Raw genomic sequence first — 22,910 nt, forward strand, 5'->3', positions numbered from 1 at the left:
ACTGTTATGACGGAGCAGAATCTTGGGAGTTGGTCTTGGGACACGAGTCCACCTTCCCCCCAGATTGCCGGCTTCTCTGATTAAAGCACCTTTCCTTTCTACTGACACTTGCCTCTTGATTATTGGCCTTTGAGTGGTGAGCAGCCAAACCTGAGTTTGGTAACAATATCGAATCTTAAAGCTAAATCAGCCGCCTTGTCAACACCTTCTTACCTGCTCTGGTAGGAGGGTCATGCATACTTCAGAGAAGTGGAATCTCACCAGGTCATCATCTAGTGTTTATTTATTTTATTTATTTATTTTTAATTTAATTTAGTTTTTTTATACAGCCGGTGCTCATTAGTCATCAATCTCACACACATCAGCATATACATGTCAATCCCAATCGCCCAATTCATCACACCACCCCCACCCCCCCGCTTTCCCCCCTTGGTGTCCATACGTTTGTTCTCTACATCTGTGTCTCAATTTCTGCCCTGCAAACCAGTTCATCTGTACCATTTTTCTAGGTTCCATATATATGCATTAATATACGGTATTTGTTTTTCTCTTTCTGACTTACTTCACTCTGTATGACAGTCTCTAGATCCATCCACGTCTCAACAAATGACCCAATTTCATTCCTTTTTATGGCTGGGTAATATTCCATTGTATATACATACCACATCTTCTTTATCCATTCGTCTGTCGATGGGCATTTAGGTTGCTTCCATGACCTGGCTATCGTAAATAGTGCTGCAGTGAACATTGGGGTGCATGTGTCTTTTTGAATTATGGTTTTCTCTGGGTATATGCCCAGTAGTGGGATTGCTGGATCATATAGTAATTCTATTTTTAGTTTTTTAAGGATCATCTAGTGTTTAGACTCTGCTCTTATACATAAAGGGGCTGGGAGCTCACTACTGACACAGTAATAAAGCCACTCTATGAAGAACCAACACAGGAGGAACTGCAGTTCAGCTTCTCCCCGTGATGCATTCCTGCTGCAAACAGACCCGTGCACGATCCCAGCACCATTGTTCTCACAGTCAACTGAAAACGGAATAATAATGTAAAGGATGCAAGTGACTGGGAGGTCCTTCACGTGGCGAATAAAGTAAAATAAACATTTTCATTGTATATATAATTAGTTTAACCAGGTGATCACCATTGGTGATTTTAAATAAATCCTGAAAAATTATATGGTCTATGATTTGTGCCAGGCATTTCCCAGAGTTTTAGACTTAATGTTTCTGTACTTAGAACCTGGAATAAAGAGGGGGTGAAAGAGGATGCTGGTAATAAGATGAAAGGGACAACATCGTAGCCTGTGTGATAGCTGATGGACATGTGAACGTGTGTGCAATGGAGCACTATTTAAGCAGATTGTTAAGACTGGAACACATGGAGTACGTGGCTTGGAAACTCTCAGGTTAGACTTCACGGGCAGGTAAGGGTTAGACTATGAACTGGCCTTTTTTCATGGTACAAGGATTGGATAGTTCCATAAAGATACTCCGGGGGCCACATGGAAAGATACCAACCAGGTCGTATTACAAGTGCACTTGCAATGTGAGAGATCAGCGTAGCTGCTGTTTGGCGTTTGGGGTTTCTCTTAATTAACATTTGCCAAATGTTAAACTTTGCTATAGAGGATTACTATTAATAGCTTTTTCTTAATGAATAAACTACTGAAATGGTATTTTTTCTTTAAAGTAACAATATGCAATGCCAATGAGTCAACTGGGTAAATCATTTATGGCAATGTGATTTGCCATAAAATTTTGGGAAAGCAATTTGAACAGAGCCATAAAGAATCAGTTTTTTAAACATTTAACCTAGTAATACCATTTACAGAAATCTCTACTATGAAAATAATTTCAAAGAAAAAGCCAAATCTTTAAATATGTTCATTGCATCATTACTTACACTATAGTAATCTAAATGTCTAAACAAATAAATTATGATATTTTGACTCATAAATACTGAAGAGGTAAGATGTTGTAATGTCATATCTTCCAACAGCCACAGAAATACACACATATACATATAGATATATGCAGTCGTATATGTATATATATATTTATTCATTTATATTTTCAATAAAGATACTGCACAGCTCACAGCAAGATACTACGGTTAAACCCTGACTATAGTTAGCAGGTTAAAAATTCCTTAATTTCAGTATCTTATATTTGCAATTGTATACGTCTCTGGACAAGAGTCAGATAAGCAGTTGAAGAGTGATTGGGAGCAAGAAAGCAGAAAGCAGAGGATGCAGCGGTGGCCAAGGTCTGGGAGCATCTTGACATAGTTCCTGGCACTGGCTCCTCCAGGGTCCAGAACCAAGTAGAACCTGGAGGTAGAAGAGCCCTCAGGGTGGGAGTGGGGAGCCTCTCTCTAAGGGAGGCCCTGGACCCTCCATACTAACTCATAGCCACACACGCATGCACACCCACGCACGCACACACGCACCCCCCCCCACACACACCTCTCTCCTCCTTCCCCATAATGTGCCTCTCTCCCTGGCCCACTTGGCAATCACACAGCAAGGCTGCCTGCCTCTCCCAAGGACCACCCCACTTGGAAGGCCATGACGCAGCCTTTTCCTGAAAGCCAGGCCTGGCAAATATCCACAGTGCATGGTTTCCCTCCTCGCAATATTGCTGTTTGAGTTAAAGTCACCTTATAGACCTGTGCTCAGAAAAAGAACAGAGACTCCCATGCTGCATTTCAACTATTAGCCAGTTTCCTCCTTTATTATACTCTTTTCAACTGAAATCAGCCGCTTGTTCTCATTCTTGTTTTGCTTGAAATACAATAAGTTCTGCTGGAGAAATGAGGCCTCTAATACATCAAATATAGCTGCTAATGATAAAACTTAAAAAGTAAATATCAAAAACGGATTGCCAGTTTCCACGGGACGAAAATCAAATTAAACAATGTTCAACATCACCCTGCCCTCCCTGAAAGATTCTGTTCATGCTCTAGCGGTGCCCTTAGGGTATCAATACAAGAACCAATTATCACAGTACATTATAAAGGAGGTAACGGTAACAGAGATTCCTGATGAACAGTCACGTGAAACAGCATTTAGGACAGACTCACACACGCATGCTCCACACGTTCATCACACACACTAATAATATGTCACACAATGCATTTCCCTACATGTGTTATGTGGTTTGTGGCATAATTTAAGACTGGCATTCAAGGTCTCTTTAGGGATTTATAAAGCCAGCCTATTTCTACCCGTCATCTAAACTCTGTGAAAGGGACTGAGATAGAAATTTCAGGGTTGCCTTTCTAAGTCCAACAGCTCTATGTTACCCTTGATTAAAAGAAAAAATGTTTTTTCTTTCTTTTTTTAATGGCACTAATGCAGTTGTCCTGTATAGGAATTAAAGGGTAAAAGAGAGAGAGAGAATGCCAGCCCAGGTAGGCAGGACTATAGTTTTTATTACCTATTCATTTATTGAGTAAGATAAAAATCATGTATTGAGTGTCTAATAGGTTATAAATACTAGTTACAAATGGAAACTAGACAGAAACGGGTCCTGCTCTCATGAAACTTACATTCTATTTAGGGAAACAGACACAAATAAATCAATACGTTGGTAATTATGTAAAACAATTGTACAATTGTAAGTTGTGTAAACTATTATTAAAAAAATAAACAAGGACTGAAATAAAGGGGAAAAAAGCCCAGGATGAAAGTAAGTGAGGGTGATCAAAAACTGCTTCCTTGAACAATTAATGCTGAAATTGAGATCTGAGTGGGGAGAAGATGCAAGTCAGGCAATGCCCAAGAAAGGGAGACTCTTCAGCAGAGGGAACAGGAAGGGCCCAAGGACAGAAGGAAGTCAGTTCTCTGAGATAAGGTGGGGAGCTCCAGGAGAGGAGCTCCAGAGGCCGTCCTCCCAGAGCCCCTGCCCCTGTTCATGGTCTACAGCTTTTACAAGGGGAGAACCTAGTAGTGAAATGTGCCAAGCCACAGGAGAGGCATTAGGACATGTGTGCAAATGGACAGTGACATGTTTTTAAAAGCCAGGACCCATTCTTTATCACATAAATCACATCTGCCAGGCACAAGACATAATACAAAACCCACAGCTCATTTCAGAGTTTTCTTAAGAATTTACAATCCCAATTAAACTTGTTTTCAATTGTGAATTATATACTAAGTATAAATATCAGTGACACTATTTTTAGGTCTTTGTTCTAAATCTCTTATTTAATGGAGTCCTTCACTATTTAAATATCAATATCAATATTCCCAAATTTTCAACTAAGTCATAAGTCACATTCTCTTTTTATAAAAAATGTCTTCCCAAAGTTTGACTCATGGTCACTTACAGAGTGATACATGCATTGATCTACAGGACTATTAGGTGTCTGAATTAAAGTAACTAAAAAGAAGTAATAAAAATAATTCTTTAGTATGCAAAAAATAGATGAGTTTTGGAAGGATTCCCATTGTGTGCTGCTTAGCACAGGTGCAGTAGATTTTTTATTACCTGTATTGTCGATGTCCATGTACCTCTGAATATCTGTGATGTGTCCATATACCTGGTTTCAGAGGTGGGACTTTAATTAATGTGACCTCTGGGTTTGAGAGTGAAGAATCGCTCAACCAAGTGTCAGACCCTCATCTAAGCACAGTTTTGTTCTTCTGTACTCATCACTCATGGTCATTAATTCCCATTCACTCACTTTAATAATATAACACATTTTAATTTGAGGAAAAAAAACAACTAAGAGAGAAAAAGAAAAGACCACTTCACTGGAATTTGATAAGGAAGCCACTTCTAGCATAAAGAGAAGTAAAAATCACCATTTTCAAACAAATTCTGTTTCAACTGAAGGACATAGAGTCCTTCATATATTTCATATATTTTCATATATTTCCATGTTTGACAACTCCTAAAGACTCTTTGAGGTGTTATCCAGTTGTTCTACAAGATCTGTTGTCAGATCTATCACTGAAAAGTTGAATTAGAAAGAGAATCATCAACCAACAGAGAAATAGGTTTTGAAGCACGTACAAGAGCCTGGAGGTCGTTTTGTAAAATAGTAGAGGCCCTGGGATGTGCTAGAAGGGAGCCCAGGGACTTGAGCTGGACCTGGGTCTCTCATCTAATGGATCTGGGATGCTGACCAAACCACTTCCACTCCAGAGGCTCATTTCTTCATTTATGAAAGGAGAATGAAGATACCTATCTTATTCACAAGAATTAACAGAGATAATAAACGCAATGAACATGGTTTGTATATATCAGTTCAGCAAGGTTAAGTCTTGACTGTAAGAAATGTCTGGTTTCTATGATGAAATTCCCTCACTCCAGGAGGAGCTCTTGAGCCACTTATCAGATGGGGGCAGACCAGCGGGGAGAAGCAACTTCTAATACGGGGATTGTGTGAAATACTTTAAGAAAACAGCCTCCTTACAGGGAGGAGAGACTGCAGTCTGCATCAACATCTACGCTGAATATGACCTCCAAGCCCTTTTCAAGTCCTCGGCTTCCTCTCAATGAAAAGATTAATCTGGTCATAGAAGTGGCTAAGGCTCGTGTTGTAGTCAACGGAATTTCTCAAAGGCACACATACACAAGCTCACCAGTTTCCCAAAGTGGCTGTTATCATGGCTAGGATAACACATCACCTCCCTTTGTAACGATTGTCCACCTAAATGTTCTGTGTTCCTTATGTGAACACCTTGATTCCAGAACCTACTGATGACATCCACCTACATTAAGGCTGCAGCCAAACCCATGCCTTTCCCACTGCCCAAAGGCTCCCCTGCAGGACGGTTCACCAAATTGCTTGTTCACAGTTGCAACTACAATTGTGTCTTGTGCTTTGACCAACCAAGGATTAAGTGCCCAGGAATCCTTTTACACAATAGCCTTTACCTGGTGGAGAACCTTTTATTTCGAAGCAAAGGAATTGTTGGACTCACTAAGACTACAGACTCACACATCAGACTCAGAATCCCTTCACTGCATCAGGAGCTTGGGGAGGACTGATGAAGAAGCACACGGCACATCTCAACTGGGATGTGGACACCTGAAGGCGCCGTCACCCAGGAGACACATCCACTGACATACCCGTCCAGGTGTGCCTTTGGTTCAGAGGAATAGCTCTCTTAAGGCAGAAAGTGGTTGAGATTGTTACTTTTACTTTCAGCAAACCCATAAAAGGAAAAGCAAATCCACACGACCTGCAGGGAGGAAACTGGACAACTTTTAAGATTTGGACCCTAGTCTCCAAGAGTCTAGTCCATGAACCACATTGTAGGCACTTTTCCATCCTGAAAAAGGACACCCTGGAGGGGATGAGAATTGATACAACTATGTCTTACCCACTGTTTTAAGCATTTTTATGTGAAATAGGCTTCTTTATAAAGAGCCTCATGTTGAGAGCCTGATTCACTCATGCAGATGGTGGAAAAGGACAGAGGAAGCTCCCCGCCTTTATTCCTCAATGACTCAGAATATCACGTTAGAAGGAAAAAGAGCGACAGTCTTAGAGGCGTGTCAATTTCATGTATAAATTATGGTCGTATCTGTAAGGAACAGTGAGTGTGCTTACACAATCAGTTAGAATGAATTCTTCAGTTGCTCATTGCACATAAAGGCAGTTTAATTGCTTTTCCTCCTAAAGGGGAAAAAATTGGTATCCACAAACTATAGCCTATTTTCTCATAGATTCAATTCACTAAAAACGCAATGGTTTTGTGATTATATGCATGAATAAGCAGATTTAACATATCCTACTATGTTGGCTTTTTTTTTTTAAGGTGCATAGCACATATAGCAAAAGGAAAAAGATGTTTTTACCACCTATGGTTGAAGCACTTAAAATTATCTTTAAGTTTTTGGCATTCAACAATTATGCTTTATAGTGTAAGAAAGAAAAAGAAAGTAAGAGAGAGAAAGAAAGATAAGGGAGGGAGGAGGACAGGAGGAAGGAAGGAAGGAAGGAAGGAAGGAGGGAAGGAAGAGAGGAAATAGGGAAAGAAGGAAGATAAATATTCAGCTTCGCCAAATGTCAAGTCACAAAAAACAAAAGGAAAAGAAAATCACTAAAAATCTTAATATGGCAACATTTCACAAATATGAAAAAAAAGTCTCAGTACCAGTAAGCCCATACCTTATACTACAAGAATAAGATAACACACAGAATTTTCTCTTTCTTAGGAGAATCCTTTGTTTGGATCTGGGAAAATAACGATTATTCACATATATCAATCTCAAACGATATTTGCATCAAGTGTTTAAATTATAGGTGCTTGATGTGACAGCCTATGGAATCACGTAGTCATCTTTCTGATATCTATTACATTTTCTGACTGATATCTAATTAGTTGATAAATATCTTCGTCCTATCTCCCATCTTCCAGTTTTTGACTTAGAATTAGGGTACACGAACTCAATTTTATTTCACACAGTTCACCTTTCATTTCTCAAGTTCTGTGTAAGTCATTTAACTTCAAGACAGCTACATCTACTAGTAGCATTTTTGACCTTTATATGGTCATAAATAAACGAGAAGGCTTAGGAATAAGGGGTACAACACAGACATCATTGAGAATGACAAGAATTATCGGCATGATTTATGCATCTTCTGATGTGTTATTAATCATAAACTTAACTTATAAATCTCAGGTGGAACCTAGGAATTTTGATGTGACACACACACATCAGAGTTGTGTCACTTTGCCAACTTATAAATTGTATAAAATGACAAACTATCTAATTAAGTTTCATCCCTGTCAGGTAAGATGCTCTGCAAGAAATCAGAATGCCTCATATTCGTGTTCTCCTTCTTTTTTACTTAATTTATTTTTATATCTCTCAATTATAGCAAATTAACTGCCTACATAAAAATATATTACTTAGGGATTTTTCTTTTAAAAATGTGGATACTTAAATGTAGAGTCAGGTGTCAAGTAAATAAAACGTTTGCTCAACCAACCAGACGTCTGGCCTAGATGCGGACTCAGCAAATTTGAATGCCTACCGGCCAGGCACACAGTGTGGGATCACAGCTTGCAGGCAACTACAGGAGATTTCTGAAGTCAGTGCCTCTACACCCTGGAAGGGCCATCACTCTGACATTTCAGGGGACGGCTCCCGCCTGTCAATGTGGCCAAAAGTCATCCCTGACATTGCAACAGGAAAAGGGAAAGTAGATCTATGGGTCTTTCACCAATTATGTGAAATCTAATTCTAAATATTGACAATTTTAAAAATATTAATATTTTGCTAACCAATCACAGCAGCTTTATGATCTCTAGTCTAAGTGATTCCTACACAGACTTTCTGTGGTATTGTTGTGCCCTTCCTTCCTTCCTTTTTTTTTTTTTTAACATTCTTTTTGGAGAGAACTAATTGGTAGCTTTTGGAGCTATGTAGACATGGCCTTAATAACCCTACCTGGAAAATATCGAGAAAGAAAACAAAAAACACTTTTTTGAACTGTGGCAGTTTAAAGCTACGTAAGATAAAATCTAGTTTCAAAACTACATGGCAAACAGTACTAGCATGGGAATCTGTATTTGACTTTTGCAATGTCAATAAAGAAAGAAAAGTTAAATTTTTCAATATATTATTAAGAATATTCAAATTGGGGGAGACGTCTCAAAAGTTCTTGGGGTCAAATGAGATATACCACTTAATTGGAAGCTTACATGTAGGAGAAATAATTATGTTATACTTTTCTTATTGACTCAAATACTAAGGTCGTGTCAAACAGTGAAGACTACCATGTAATAACCAAGTTTAAAATGATGATCACGAATGAAATGCTCATATTTTAACAGAATACACTTCAATAGGAATAGGGAAGGGGGAGAGACCAGATGTACAGAAATATGAAAGAGCAGCATGGGGTTCACAATAATACCATTCAAATTCTAAGTTGATCTAAGAGCCAGATGAAGGTGACACAATGAAAGAAAGCTGTGTTGAAGCTGAGACCTGCACCTCTCCTGGACCCTTCTCGTTGGGTTTGTTGCTTTCTCTCCTCTCCTCCCTCCCCCTCCAACAATCCATTCTCTGCATTGCAGGGACTTATCTTTTGCTAAGGTACTTCAATGACTTTACACTGCACCTGGAAACAACTCTGAATGTGTTACCACCCAACTCCCAAACAGTCTCCATCCTGCAAACCTCTCAGACCCTGTTCCTCTCAGCACTCCAGCTCTGTCCTCTCTGTTCTTTGAACATGGGAGCTCCTCTCTCCACCCGGACACACGTCCCTGCTCTTTACAGCCCCCGGCTCCTTCCCGTTCTTGTTCTTCAAGTCTCAGCCTCAGGGAGAGGCTCCGCCACCCACCACATCACCCTCATTATTTCCTCTGCAGTAGGTACCAAGCACACTGCCTCAGCTTGGGCACGTGGTCCCCATCCATGCCTGAAACTTTAAAATTGTCTCTTAAACGTGTTTTTTTTTACCTCCAGTCTCCCTCTTTTTGCCAAACCCATTTCTTGCCTGCTTAATAGTCCACAATGTATGCGGAGACTAAACTTTTAAAAAATGAACATATGACTAATGCAATTTTCACTGCAATATACTGAGTGTTTGTGTCCCCAGATTTGTATGTTGAATCCTAGCTCCCAATGTGATGGTTTTGGAAGTGGCTCCTTTGGGAGGTGATAGGTCATGAGGGTGGAGCCCCATAAATGGGGTTAGTGCCCTTATAACGCAGGCCCCACAGAGCTCCCTCACCCTTTCTGCTAAGTGATGACAGAGTGAGAAGATGCTGTCTAGGAACCAGGAAGCGTGTCTTTGCCAGCATCTTGATCTTGGATTCACAGCCTCCAGAACTGTGAGCAACACATATCTGCTGTTTAAAAGCCACTCAGGCTATGGTATTCTGTTAAAGCAGCCTGAATAGACTAAGACAGCCATTTTTAAACCTTCAACAGTTTATTACCCACCAGCTTTCCTAAGAGTTTTAATATGAACTCCTTTAGCATTCTGGTGAAGTCCACTAACCTCAAACTAATATTTTAAATGCACAAACAAATACATCAGATTACAAAGGAAAAATTTACTTATGAAAGTGTGATGAAAGCCAGACTTGTGGTATAACTAGATGTGCTGTTATTTCACTAAATGGCAGGTGGCAAGTCTAATAACTAATGTCACTTCACAATATTGTATAGTAATATTCTGAGATATCTGCAATGATTGTAATAAAACATGGAATTATCTGTGATTTGGTGACAAAGCACAGGTTATGCTAATACTACATTCGCATCATTAGAGGTTAAGAGGAAAATATTAAAATTGTATTTTTACATTTATATAGAGATATTATGTATATTAATAGTATATATAAATTATAATATCTATATCTATATCTATAATAGTATATATAAATTATAATATCTATATCTCATATCTATATCTCATATAGATATAATATCTATATCTCTATATAATATCTATATCTCAATGGTAAATGGTAGACATTTACCATTCAAGTCATGGATCCCTTGAATTCTAGAACCATGGGCCTAGAGAATAAAATTCAACTTCTCAACGTGGGATGCAAATTATTTCACAATTGAATGTCCTCACCGCATGGGCTCATTTACAAACGTGTCCTTCGCCTCTGACCTGGCCAGGCTTCATCCAGACTCTGCTGCTGATCTCCCTTTTCTTAGAGTGTTTATTTTAGAAAACTTGTCACTGTATATTTTCCCTCTGTCCCTTGGAGATGTATGTTAATCTTCGTAAAAGCCTCTTGTCAGTTTTACAGCCCAGGTGTGTTTTTCTCAAGGACCTGGGGACCGTCCCTCTGAAATGTGACATCAGGGGTGATAAGTGCCCCCACTCTGCAGTTGCCCTGGAGGACAGGAGCTGAGCTTCAGTGGCTCCAAGCCCTGTAACTACATCTTGCCTGGGAGCTGACTGAAGGGTTATGGGATTCAGGCAAACCAAGAGGGCCAAGGCCCCACACCCCAGCTCTTAAAAAGTCTCCAGCCCTTAGCTTGTATTCATTTTAAAACCTACATTTGGAATAAACACCTTAAGGAACATTTATATATATAAACAACACCCTTCGGAAGGACAGACTGTAACCCTGCATAAAGTCAGACTCAGGTGCAAAGAAATCCAGTCTTCAATCTCACCATCTCTGCAAACTCCTTGTGCCTCTTCTCAGGAATTCAGGCCCAAACCACCTTCTCCCCTTAAGATTCTGATGGTGCAGCCATGTGCCAGGATCTACTCTGGCCAGGCCTGAGTGGTCAAGAGACAGGCACTACAAACTGGTGATATTTGTGATTTCAGACATATGACAGGGACAGTAGAATAACTAATTTGAGATTTGAGTGTTGTTTCTTATTTTATTTCTTTTGATGGTCACCTAATCATGTGGCAGGTGAATCTGTAAACTTACAAACTGGATTTTAAATCACCACTGGCAACTCTGATGGATGGAAACCAAGAGGGAGAAGACCAGAGAAGAACACTGCTATGATCCTCACAAAAGCTTCTTTTTTAATTTTAAGAGAGATGAATCTGTATCTAGACAGATGAAGGGGAGCAGAATTTGCCACCCCAAAATATGTCTTTGGCAAGAGGATTATCTCGAGCTGGTTATTATTATTTTTTTAAGTTATTATTTTTTTAAGTTATTTTTTGGCTGCGTTGGGTCTTGGTTGCTGCACGGGCCTTCTCTAGCTGCATTGAGCGGAGGCTACTCTGCGTTGCGGTGCACGGGCTTCTCATTGCGGTGGCTTCTCTTGTTGCGGGGCACGGGCTGTAGGCGCACGGGCTTCAGTAGTTGTGGCATGCGGGCTCAGTAGTTGTAGCTCGCAGGCTCTAGAGTGCAGAGTCAGTAGTTGTGGCACACGGGCTTAGTTGCTCCGCGGCATGTGGGATCTTCCCGAACCAGGGATGGAACCCGTGTCCCTGCATTGGCAGGCAGATTCTTAACCACTGTGCCACCAGGGAAGTCTCTGGTTATTTTTAAGAAACTGCAGAAATGGGGGAATCTCTGAAAACAGAGTAGAGGTAACCTGTTTATAAGAGACATTTATGAATACATTAATGAGGGAACACTCCCTTTGTAAGGGTGTCCTTTCTCTGTTCCAGAAAGAGAAAGATGGCTAAACCTCTAGCAACTTATCAATGGAGAAGAAAAAAGGCCTCAGTCTGCACAGCAACTGTAAGCCTGTCTCCTCTGCTTTGCTGCTCACCTCCCCTGACTGCCCCCAGCTTCTGGCTCTTCAGCTGGGGTGGTGTTTAAGGTGGTGGCTTGGGCCATGCTGGGGAGTTAATCAGGTTTCCTGGGAATCTCCCCTGTATGCAGCAGGCATACATGTTATTAACTTCTGATTTTCCACTGTTAATCTGCCTTTTTTTACAGGGGGTCTCAGCCAAGAACCTAGAAAAGCAGGGTCCCCTACACCAACATTTGTAGGAGAGGTAAAAATATCAGTTCAGCATATGAATTTTCCCCAGTCCTTAAGAATGCATGACTTTGCATCTTCTCTGCCACCACCAGTCGGAGTGCACTTTTCGTTCTGGGCTCTCAGTGTTCTCTTTGGGTTCTTTCGCATATGAATTTTCCCCAGTCCTTAAGAATGCACGACTTTGCATCTTCTCCGCCACCACCAGTCAGAGCTCACTTTTCGCTCTGGGTTCCCAGTGTTCTCTTCAGGTTCTTTCGCAGATTTCATATGTTCCTTTCTGACTCTGGATAGAGAGTCAAGTGGAGTCACGTGCACAGGAGCAGTTTAGTTATCAGTAAACCTGTGTTAGCGTCAAGGCCTGGGTCGGAGCTCATGGATGGGATTCCTTTAACTAGTAAGGCTTCAGAATCCGAGCCCTCAGACCCTGCTCGGTTCTCTTCCCAATGACAATGTGAAAGTTCACCTGAGCTCAGGAATCCTAGAGAAAAGTTGAGGTGAGGAAACCCACCCCCTTCCCTAAGTCCTCTGTGTTTCAGGAAATGACTTAGTGCGAAGGACCACCTCCCCCAGGACTGAGACAAGAGTCAAGGTGCCCTTTGGTTACCTGTGACCGGACCTGACAAAATCCTCCAAATTCCCATGCTTTCCCTTTCAAAGGTCCTCAGCAGTCAACTGGAACAAAACTCTTATAAACCAAACTTCAGTAACGCTTTTCTTCCCCCTAAACGTTGGCCCACTCTCAGGCTGGGCCACAGACAGGTTGGCCTCAGGGAAAGACCTGCTTTCACCCACATCCCCTCATGGCCCTCCTGGTCACCGCAGCCCCTACCCCCAGCTTCTTCTAGCTTTGTTTACTGCTCTCCATGAAGGAAAAGCCTTTTCCTAACCCTCGAGATGCTTGCTGATCTTATGGCTGTAGCCTTGTTCTCTCTATGGCAATAGACCTCTTCCCCTCTTGCAATAAATAATCTTCCCCAATGAAAGTCTCTTCTTACTAAATCTGAATTTGTTTTGCATTTGACACCAGTTATAGGAGCCTTTGGTGCTTCAGCCTCAGGTGGGAGAGAAGCCTCTCTGAGCAGCAGTGGAGAATCAGTCGTTTTAAGTTGGGACAGGGAGGGGAGGGCGGGCGGGAGGGGGCAGTTCACACACAGAGGTACCAGGAAGGACTGGATCCCAGAGGAGAATGCACCCACCGGCCGGGGCTTTCTGGCTGAAATGGGGTGGGGCTGGAGGCTGGAGGAGGGATGCGGTGGGAGCACAGGCAGAAGGAAGGGTCCGTGAGGGTCTGCAGAATGAGAGGCAATGAAAGCTGCCACAGGCTCAGGGCCCAGATGCTGAGACAGAGACCGATGGATGGACCCGTGGTCCCTCACTTGTGCGGGAGACGAGACAGCTGTTGACTCCATCAGGCCTGCTGAGTCCTTGTGTAGGTACTGGAAAGAGCTACATCCGTGTTTGCTTAATAAACCTTGGGGTATTTTGAGAACAAGCAGATGCAGGGGAAAACTCTAAAAACAGGGCACAGGGTCCCCTTTTGTAGAGGAAATTTACATTTACGAAGAAAATGTACATTTGCAGGGCTTTCTCTCCTCTTTAAATCAGCACAACAAGCCTGACTCAGCAACCCTTGTGAACCACACATTTCCTGCTTTTCTCCCCATTGCCACCTCCCCTTCCTAGAAGCCCTAAACGCTTCTCCTTTGTTTTAGCCTCAGATGGTACCTAAACCCGAGTCCTAACCATTCCTTTGAGTGACTCACGTCTGGGTTCTTCCAGGTGTCTGTGTGTCCGAGTGACGGGCATGTTAATGAACTTGCGCTTGTTCTCCTCTTGCTAGTCTGTCTCTGGCCGGTCCCATCACCCCCACTGGAGAATCTCAGACGACACAAAGAACTGCCGACTTGGCCGATCGTGTCACTAGGAGGGTGTTAAAGGCAGATGCCTGCGGGTGGGCAGGAGAAGCGAGGAAGAGGGGGAGACGCTGGGAGAGCTGGGGTAGACCCTTCCTCCCAGAGGTTTCTTACAAAGTGGGAGCTGAAGGAAGATGCAGGTCATTAAAATTAAATATAAACAGGGGTGTGTGTGAGGGACAGAGGAATTTGAGTATATTTGAAACACTAATGAGAAAGATCTGGTAGAGAAGTAGCAGCTGCAAATGCAATAAAGGGAAGACGATTCCTGTCTTGACAGCCCTAACAGCGTAGAAAGAAACATTCTAGAGCCTAGAGCCCGGGAGGGGCTGCCTGGAAGCAGGGGGAGCATTCTCTTGTCTCCAAAAGGAGGACGAGCAGGGTTGCAGGCAGACCTCCGCGCTGGCCTGGGGGAAGCTGTCTCCCTTCCGCTGTGCGTGTGAGCCTTTCCAGGAGGAAGTGAGACCCTTGGCTGAGACGAAGGGGGATCGACGTGAGACAGAATGAAAGACACAGACGGACCTAGAGAAATCCTGGCAAGGTCTCCTGCTGCACTCCTCAACCTGTACCACCCTCTCTTTTTTCTCCTACCTGGATTCCTATTTTAAGAGACCCAAATTCTGGAAACGTAAATTTATATTTTAAGAAACAACTGAAGTAACAAGGTCTAAGAGTTCAACACAAAATGCCATCCTCTTTCAGTAATAAAATATTAAATCTCTATTTTTCCAGGGTAGCCTATGAAATTAAAGAAATCAAGTGATTTTGCTGTGTTAAAAAAAGACTCCACTTTTGACATTTTCAACTTCATTTGAATTAACAACATTCAAGAAAAGGCCAGCTGAATTACTGTGTTGGAAATGAAAACTTTGAACTTTTTCACATGTCAAAAATGCTTTGGTAATGGTAGATTCAAACTTTTGTTAGAGACCTCTATTTTAAAAACACGTAAGGTTCATTCTCATTTTTTTTTCTGGCATAATTTAAACATGACTTGAATAGTACATAGAACCATTACTTTGAGCTGAGACAAGGCTTAAGGGCACGAGAGACACGGTCAGACCCACTTCCACTGTGAACGGACTCCCTGCACCATAGTCCTGATGGGAAATACCGACACGTGGCCAAGAGGACATGGTGACAGGTGAGAAGGCTACCTGGTGATGGGGCCAAGGGGCTTGAAGGTGGTGATGGTGGCCGTTGGGGGTAGAGACAAGGGACTTCAGGTGAAGCAGTGACAGTGCATGGCTGACCCTGCTCCTTGTGTCTGCGTCCTGACTTGTGTGTACAACAGCCAAGACTTCACTCCACTCCCAGTCAGAAAACTGTGCCCAACTAGAAATGACTCCAGTCGTACAAGCCTTTAACCGGCTAGGGAGGTTTACCCTTACAATTTACCTGTAAGAAGCATCCCTAGATGTGTTCTGACTCCTTACCTTGGTAAGTGAGTTTAAATCCCTGCCGGTTCTGCGAGTGGTCGCTGTAAAAGTGGATGAGTGTTTCATGAGTTGTGCTCAGCAAGGGCGCAGGCAGGTCGGGGCCACTGAACTGCCCCATCATCGGGCTGGTGTGGAAAGGTCCGTTTTGAATTTCAAGGTAGTCATGATTAGCTTCGGTAGAAAAATTCAGAAATTGAATATGTGCACCTATGAAAAAATATGCAAAATCGATGGAAGTTAATATCAAATTTTATGATAATGTTTACCAATAGGGATTAAAATTGTATCAGTTTCCCCAAACAGCACCTCTCCAGGAGGCCGAGTGGAGCACACACTTTGTGAATTACAACGATCCTTGGTTCAGTTTCACCTCAGCTACGTACTAGCTGTGTGACCTTTGTCCATGTAGTAAATGCCCCTAAGTCAACTTATTTGTGAAATACGGGTGTTACCAGCATTGCATCACAGAGACAAGCAGGTATAATTCTTAGAATGGTGACTTACATCCATACATATGGCAGTGATTTTGTCCAGCTGCTATTATAATCATTACAACCAGAAACACAAGGTTGTAATCGTATGTCAAATCATCCTTAATTTGTGGCTTTATCAAGGAAGAAGCCAATACAGATCTAACAAAATCCAACAATCTTTAAAGTGGCTTTTAAATGGAAGGGCATACCACTGCACAAGAAACTTCTTAGTTTGGTAAGCGATTGTTTCAATTGTGTAGTGCCTGCAAAACAAATTACTGGTGTTTGCAAGAAACCCACTCGGATCAACCCCACTCTAGCTCTCACAATTCAATCTAACAGCCTGGCACAGGGCAAGATACCAAGACGGTCTGAAGGACCCATATTGCTAGCATCATACTCATCTGTGTCTCAGATAAACTACAGTGATAACTTAGAAGAAAATCAAAATCAAAATAATTTAGTTATTTGCATTGTGGTATTGTTGAAAATTTAATTGACTACTGTGTCTGAAATATTTTAATTCACTTTCAAGTTTATTTAGAATGCCAAAGACATTAGCTTTTGCACAAATCCAGGCAATTAAGTTAGATTTGTAAAACCTAAACTGAGAATACCAGCAGCTATTGTAGATCATTCTCTCAACATATGAGGAAAGCTTTACTTTGTGTTATTCTTCTCCTGTTCTTGAGAGATAAAAAGAGCTTTATTTTTTTCTTTTTCATCTAATATGTTTGACATGTTTCCTAGGTTTTAGGAAATTAAAGATATTAAAATTATCATATTAAAGATCATGTTAACATGGGTTACCTTACTTAAGTGTAAATACCTAGAGAATTTAAAGTAACATATCTACTTAGTATTGATGGAAAACGCAGGTATCAAAAGCCTGAATTCAGTAAAAAAAAAAAAAAAAAGAAGAAGAAGAAAAGCTCATGCGAAGAGTAATAGGGAAGAACAACCTAAAGGTACTCAATAAAGGTTAAAATCATCCAAGAAACACAATTTTATCAATTATGAAGAAAACCTTGTGAGGAGGAACAAAAGAGTAAATAATGGCCTTTCTGGCTGGGCAGAGTGTAAGGCCACCTATCACTCTTGGGGTTCAGTTTATCAGGTAATCACTGTTATGACCATCATTTCACAGGTGAGCAAACTAAGGCTCAGAAAGGCTGGGTGTTATGTCCTATGTACCACAGGGAGAGGCAGAGTTGGATGGACACCAACTCCAACTGACAGAGCCCTCATGTTCTCTGGTTTAGCATGAAAATGTGCTAGTCAAAAGCTAATGATATCACCATGTTAAAAATATTACAATTTTTTTGGAGAAAATAATTTTGCGTTAAAATTGTTCAACCTAGTTTGATAGAGAAGATTGGAAGAAGTAGAATGTGGAATACTTCACGAAGAGACCGAGAGAGTGAAAAGCAGAAGAAAGACTTACAATGAAACATCTTTAACAAGGCAACCAAACTTTGGAATCCTTTTTGGAAGGAGTAATTCAATTTGTAACATATGGTCCAAACATATGTACTGGCGACACATGAGCAGCCAGAAAAGGAACAGCCCAGCCTGTGGCCGTCCTGCCCATTCTAATACTAGGCACAACAGACGACCAACATGGAACAAACCTATAAATTTAAAACATTTCTGCAAATATTAAAAAGTGTTGAAGAGACATCAGTGAGCTAATTCATTTTCTCCTAAATCCCAGTAAATACGTTTGGTCAAAGAAATTTGGAAGCAAGAAAAGAAGAAAGAGAGAGAGAAGGATTGAGAGAGATAAAGATAGAGAAAAAGAAAGAGAGAGACAGGGAGAAAGCAAAGAAGGAAGGAAAGTAGGCAGGGCTAGTGGTCCCCAGCCCTTAAATTCTGACCTGTCTCCTGTGATAGTTGAACCACTTCCTGAGTCACGCAACAGTATCTGATCTATTCCCTTACCCACTGCTGAATTAAATACAGTTCTCTTTTGTGGCCTGGTCCACAAGTCTGATCAGAAAAAGAGGGTTTTTTAGCTAATTAATAAACTATACTAATGGATTTCTTTTTTTTTGGTGGCTACATCAAGGCCACGGAACCCCTGTGGTCTACAGAGTTTCGTAAACACCCGTCACATTCTTCACCAGGAGGAAGAACACAGAAGCTGACACAATAATAATCAAAAACGAATGTTGAATTACTAACATTTCTATTTACGTCCTAAAAGTACCAGATAGGATGTGAAACTAGGGCAAGATTAGAACACTTAAAAAACGTATCCTGCTTTTTTAGGTATAAAATCAAATAGCAGGGAAATGGCTTAAAATAGGCTCATTTCAGATAAGCATATGCAGACATCAGATGTATTCATCCAGAGACTCATTTTGAAATTCACAGAATGACCCAGTCAAGAAAGAAATGAGAGACAGCAAGCAGATCAAGGGGCAAAAAAAAGGAAGGCTGGCCAATATCTCTAAAGCAAAGGAAATGGTGATCGTGGCCTTTTATTGATTCAGAATTAAACTTGAAATGGAATTATGACAATTATAATTTTATGAAAAAATTAGCATATTAAGCAGGATAAAGTATCCAGCCACATATCAAACTACCTAATACATATCAGGAAATAGAACCAAGCCCAGCTCTAATCTGGTTTAGAATGGAATTTTTAGCTATCTAATTTTCAGCAAATTGTGTCCAGTTTGACATCATGAAGCCAAAATGAAGGGATTAAAGTAAGCGTTAACCTAGTTATTCTTTTCTTATCTCACAGAATACCAAAAATGTGTCATTGCAACAAGAAAACCAGTCTGAATGCCCATCTTGGGTGGAATTTACACCGACTGTCATTACACACCGAAAATTACGTGTCAGTAAAAGGCACCTGAAGAAAAAATTTTGACTTTGGATTTTGACAAAACTTTGAATAGTAACCTGACCATGGCTTCAGAGTTAAACTCTCGTCTCTTAGTTGATAGAACCTGTGAATAGTAAAGTGCTCTATTTTATATCTTCTGTGCATAATAAACATAGAGCAAAGGAGTTAATACTTTTAGAATTCAGTGGATAGTCTAAAGAGTCTTTTACATCCTCCTTAGACTTCTAGATGGTTTAAAGGCATGGCCAATTTGGACCTCATGGTGTGCGGTATAAGTGCAGTGGGTTTTAAATATAAAAAGCAGTTATACTCCAATAAAGATGGTAAAAAAAAAGTAATGGTAAAGTAGAAAAACTTGATTTCATTTCTGTTAACTATGCCTTTAGAAATTTTCAAGAAAATAGAGACAGAAGTTCTGTGGTGATTGAGCTCATGCCAAAGCCACACAAAACAGCAACCCAAATTTGTGGAAAGGAAGGAAAACAACATAGAAATCATTAGAGCATTTGGCTTAGAAACTAAAAGCAGTTAACAGGTAATGCCTTCTCCATACCAGGTGTTTGCATTACCTCCAAACGGCTGTCGGAGAATGATATTTTATTGTATTCGTTTTAAAGATAAGGGACAAAGGTTCAAAAACATGTTGATAACTTGGGCAAATTCATACCATCAGTCACTGACAGAACCAGGATTTCTACTCAGCTAACCTCAGAGCTCAAAGGCATGAGGAGCCACCATATACACTGCCCACTCCTTAGACAAAGTCCCTTGACTGCAGGCCCTCACAGAGGCTGGATGCAGGAAATAGCTGCTGCAGGGGATGAGTAATTAGCAAGGGGAGACCAAGGTGGCTTTCACGTGATGCCAGAGCAACCAATCATTCTGTCTATTTAATTAAGCTATTGACTGGTCCATGCATGTGGGACGGAAGGATTAATCAGAAGAATTATTTGACGAAGCTGGTAGCTGCTTAACGAATGGGTCGGATATCTATGAGGTGGTCCCACGCATATTCAGTTGTATGGAAAGATCCAAACACAGCAATAAAATCCTCCATGAGTGAAAGGCATCTAACCTATTTTTTTTCAAGAAAAGGCACTGATGTCTCATATTCTGGATAGGTGTGTTTTTCAGGGTAGCTGGGGGAATTACAGTCACCGGTACAGAAATTACTAGTAGAATAATCCTTAACACCCTGAGCAACCCAAACCCAAACTGACAATCCAGGAAACGGGAATGTACATGCCTCTTCCCTAAATTTAAATGTATAATTTCATGTTTAGAAGTATATTTATAGATTATAAAATTTATCACAGACAAACCTGGTGTGGTACTTAAATTTAATCTGTAGCAAATTATTCCGAAGCATAACTACATCTATTCTAAAACGCTAGGGACAGTCATACTATTTTGCATGTAGTTAGGATTTAAGACATAAGGTTTCTTTTTGCTTATTCTTCAAGATGCTTTTTAAAGCCCAATACTAGGCAATATCACAGATTTTAAAGACAAATAATTTTAATTGTAATATTTCATAAATATTTTAAAAATTTTGACCTTTCTTCAAATAAATTTTTTTTAGGTTCATAGATCATGATCATGAGGTCAGACAATCTAACTGTTCTTTTTTTTTTTTCCTGTCTTGCATATTGGTTTATCAGTGAGTGAGCAACATACAGAAATATGCCAAACAATAGCCGCCTCAAATCACAGAACAGTAAAGTTGGGAAAATAAATTAATAAAATGTGTATATCCATTCATGAGTAAAACGCTTCTGATGAGGTTTGAAAGAAAAGTGGGAACTATTCGCAGCAACAATTTAAAGACCAGCTAGCTTTTTGCTGCTGTTGTTTACGACATGCCAAGCCCCGTACTAAATTTCTCGCCCGAGTTGTTTTGGTGAATCCTCAGGTAACCCTGTGTGGTTATTTCCTTTTTAGAGGTGAGGAAGACGAGGTCCCTGGAGGTTCACTCAGTGCAGCAGCCTGAGTGAACTATCATTACTCGTCTTATAAGCTTGTGACCCTCAAGATGCTCAGACCCTGTTGGAACCTCCTGGGTCACCTACAACTCCGATCCTGACACCTGACTCCAAACACTGAACCAACCATGTCCAGATCTTCAGATCCCCAGGGTGAGAAAACAGACCAGCCTTTGAGGATAGCTGAGCCAATGCTGGTTAAAGGTAAAGGCTTCTGTTCTGTCTACCACAGAGCACAATTACAGCCTCTATGTTCAGAGAGTTCAGGATTTAAAAAACAAAACTAAAAAACCTGGAAGAAATAGAGCGCCTCTGTGATCCTTCTGTGAACTGTCTCCCCTTTTTTATCCCCACACTCTGGTGGCCCCTTCAGGAACTCAGTGGACATGAACCTCACGTGTGTTCTCCACGGGGGGGAGGGTCCCTTCCATGCTCCCCCTTGCCCTGGTGGCCTCACGCCCGCCGCCCTCTTGGCAGCTCTCAGCTGAGCAGGTGGACCCTCACTTTCCTGCTGCCCTCCCGGCACAGATTCTCAAGGCAAGAGCTTTGAAAACTTTAAAAATATAATCCTCTTCTAGGGCAACGGTTTCCACTTATGCTTATGTTCATTCATCACTCAACTAACATTCATAAGTACTCAATTACTCTGAGACATTCTGGGACATTCTGTGAATATCTAATTTGGCACCCCTATCATACTGTGTACTTTTGAGAAAATCACAGGTGGGGAAAACCCAAATTAATGAACTAAAATATAAGGACATCATGAGGCAGACAAGGAAAGGCATGATAGGGAATCAAAATTTCACACAGACTGTGAATTTCTGAAGCAGGCCAGAATGGGATTTTAGTGTACATAACAATTAAAATTAGGAACTATTTAAGGTAGGTAACCTGAAAGTTCATAACTAAATATGATAAAAAGCCATTTTCATAAACCTAAATCAATGCAAGTTATAACAACAAAAGTTTATAGAACAAAAAATACTAGAATGAGTTATAACCTGAGAAAAACCTTACAAATTGTTCAAAAGAAACTACCACCATTACTGAATTCCAGTGATACATTATAAAAGACAGTGTTATAAAGAGACTGGTAATTGAATTAGGGACGCTACATTCTGCACGTCATGTGCCTCTACTGTTCATCATTCAACTAATTTAATTTGCCTTGAAAAGTCTTGCACGGCTGAACTGATTTTTCAAGTAAATTTCTGTTCTCAAAGTTATTCTGCCAAAGATTTATTTAAATCTGTAAGCCACTTTCAATTAAAGACACACTTAGGTCAACAGGATAGGCCCATTTTTCACTCAGCCTAATTCTTTCCAAGATAAAAATTAAAAAGTTGAATTTTGAGGAATGAAAAAGTGTCTCACTCACCGTAGCCAGTGGGCAAGGCGATCTTCCAGGTGCAGTCCAGGTTGCTGGGGTAGGTGCCCGGGAACCCCGGGCTCAGGATCACGCCCCCCATGCTGCTCAAGGTCCCCCCGCAGGTCGCTGTTGACCGGACAAGGGGAGTTAGTGCTGTGTGTCCTCGTTTTCCAGCAAGGACAATTCCCTCCCCCCACTCTATGGGACCACGCTACCTAGAAGCAAGTCTTCAGAAACGAATTTGCACCTCATTTCAGCACATACATAACGCGATGCCCTTTAGTTATTTATGGGTCTAGTTCTCCCTCCTGAGTTTCCACTGCTTAAGGACAAAGACAGGTCTTCAGTTTATCTACTTCTGGTGCACAGAGGCTCCCAGTAAAGCTTGGTCAATTTAATGCATTTTGGTCAGGCATCCGATTGACTTTCAGGTTCTGAGTTGTCATCAATACTCACACCTTTAA

At 41.0% G+C, this 22,910-nt stretch overlaps 1 protein-coding gene across 1 annotated transcript in view; it reads right to left on the reverse strand.

Moving 5' to 3' along the window:
• Positions 1 to 22,910, reverse strand: part of CSMD1 (CUB and Sushi multiple domains 1) — a 1,400,820-nt gene that overhangs the window by 122,269 nt on the left and 1,255,641 nt on the right. The window contains exons 40-41 of the mRNA XM_060136411.1: positions 22,456 to 22,572; positions 15,760 to 15,969 (exon numbers count right to left, since the gene is read on the reverse strand). Coding sequence (XP_059992394.1) covers positions 15,760 to 15,969; positions 22,456 to 22,572 — 327 coding nt within the window. The remainder of the gene's footprint in view (positions 1 to 15,759; positions 15,970 to 22,455; positions 22,573 to 22,910) is intronic.

The sequence above is a fragment of the Lagenorhynchus albirostris genome, chromosome 21, assembly GCF_949774975.1.
Source record: "Lagenorhynchus albirostris chromosome 21, mLagAlb1.1, whole genome shotgun sequence".
In the NCBI taxonomy this organism is placed as follows: Eukaryota; Metazoa; Chordata; class Mammalia; order Artiodactyla; family Delphinidae; genus Lagenorhynchus; species Lagenorhynchus albirostris.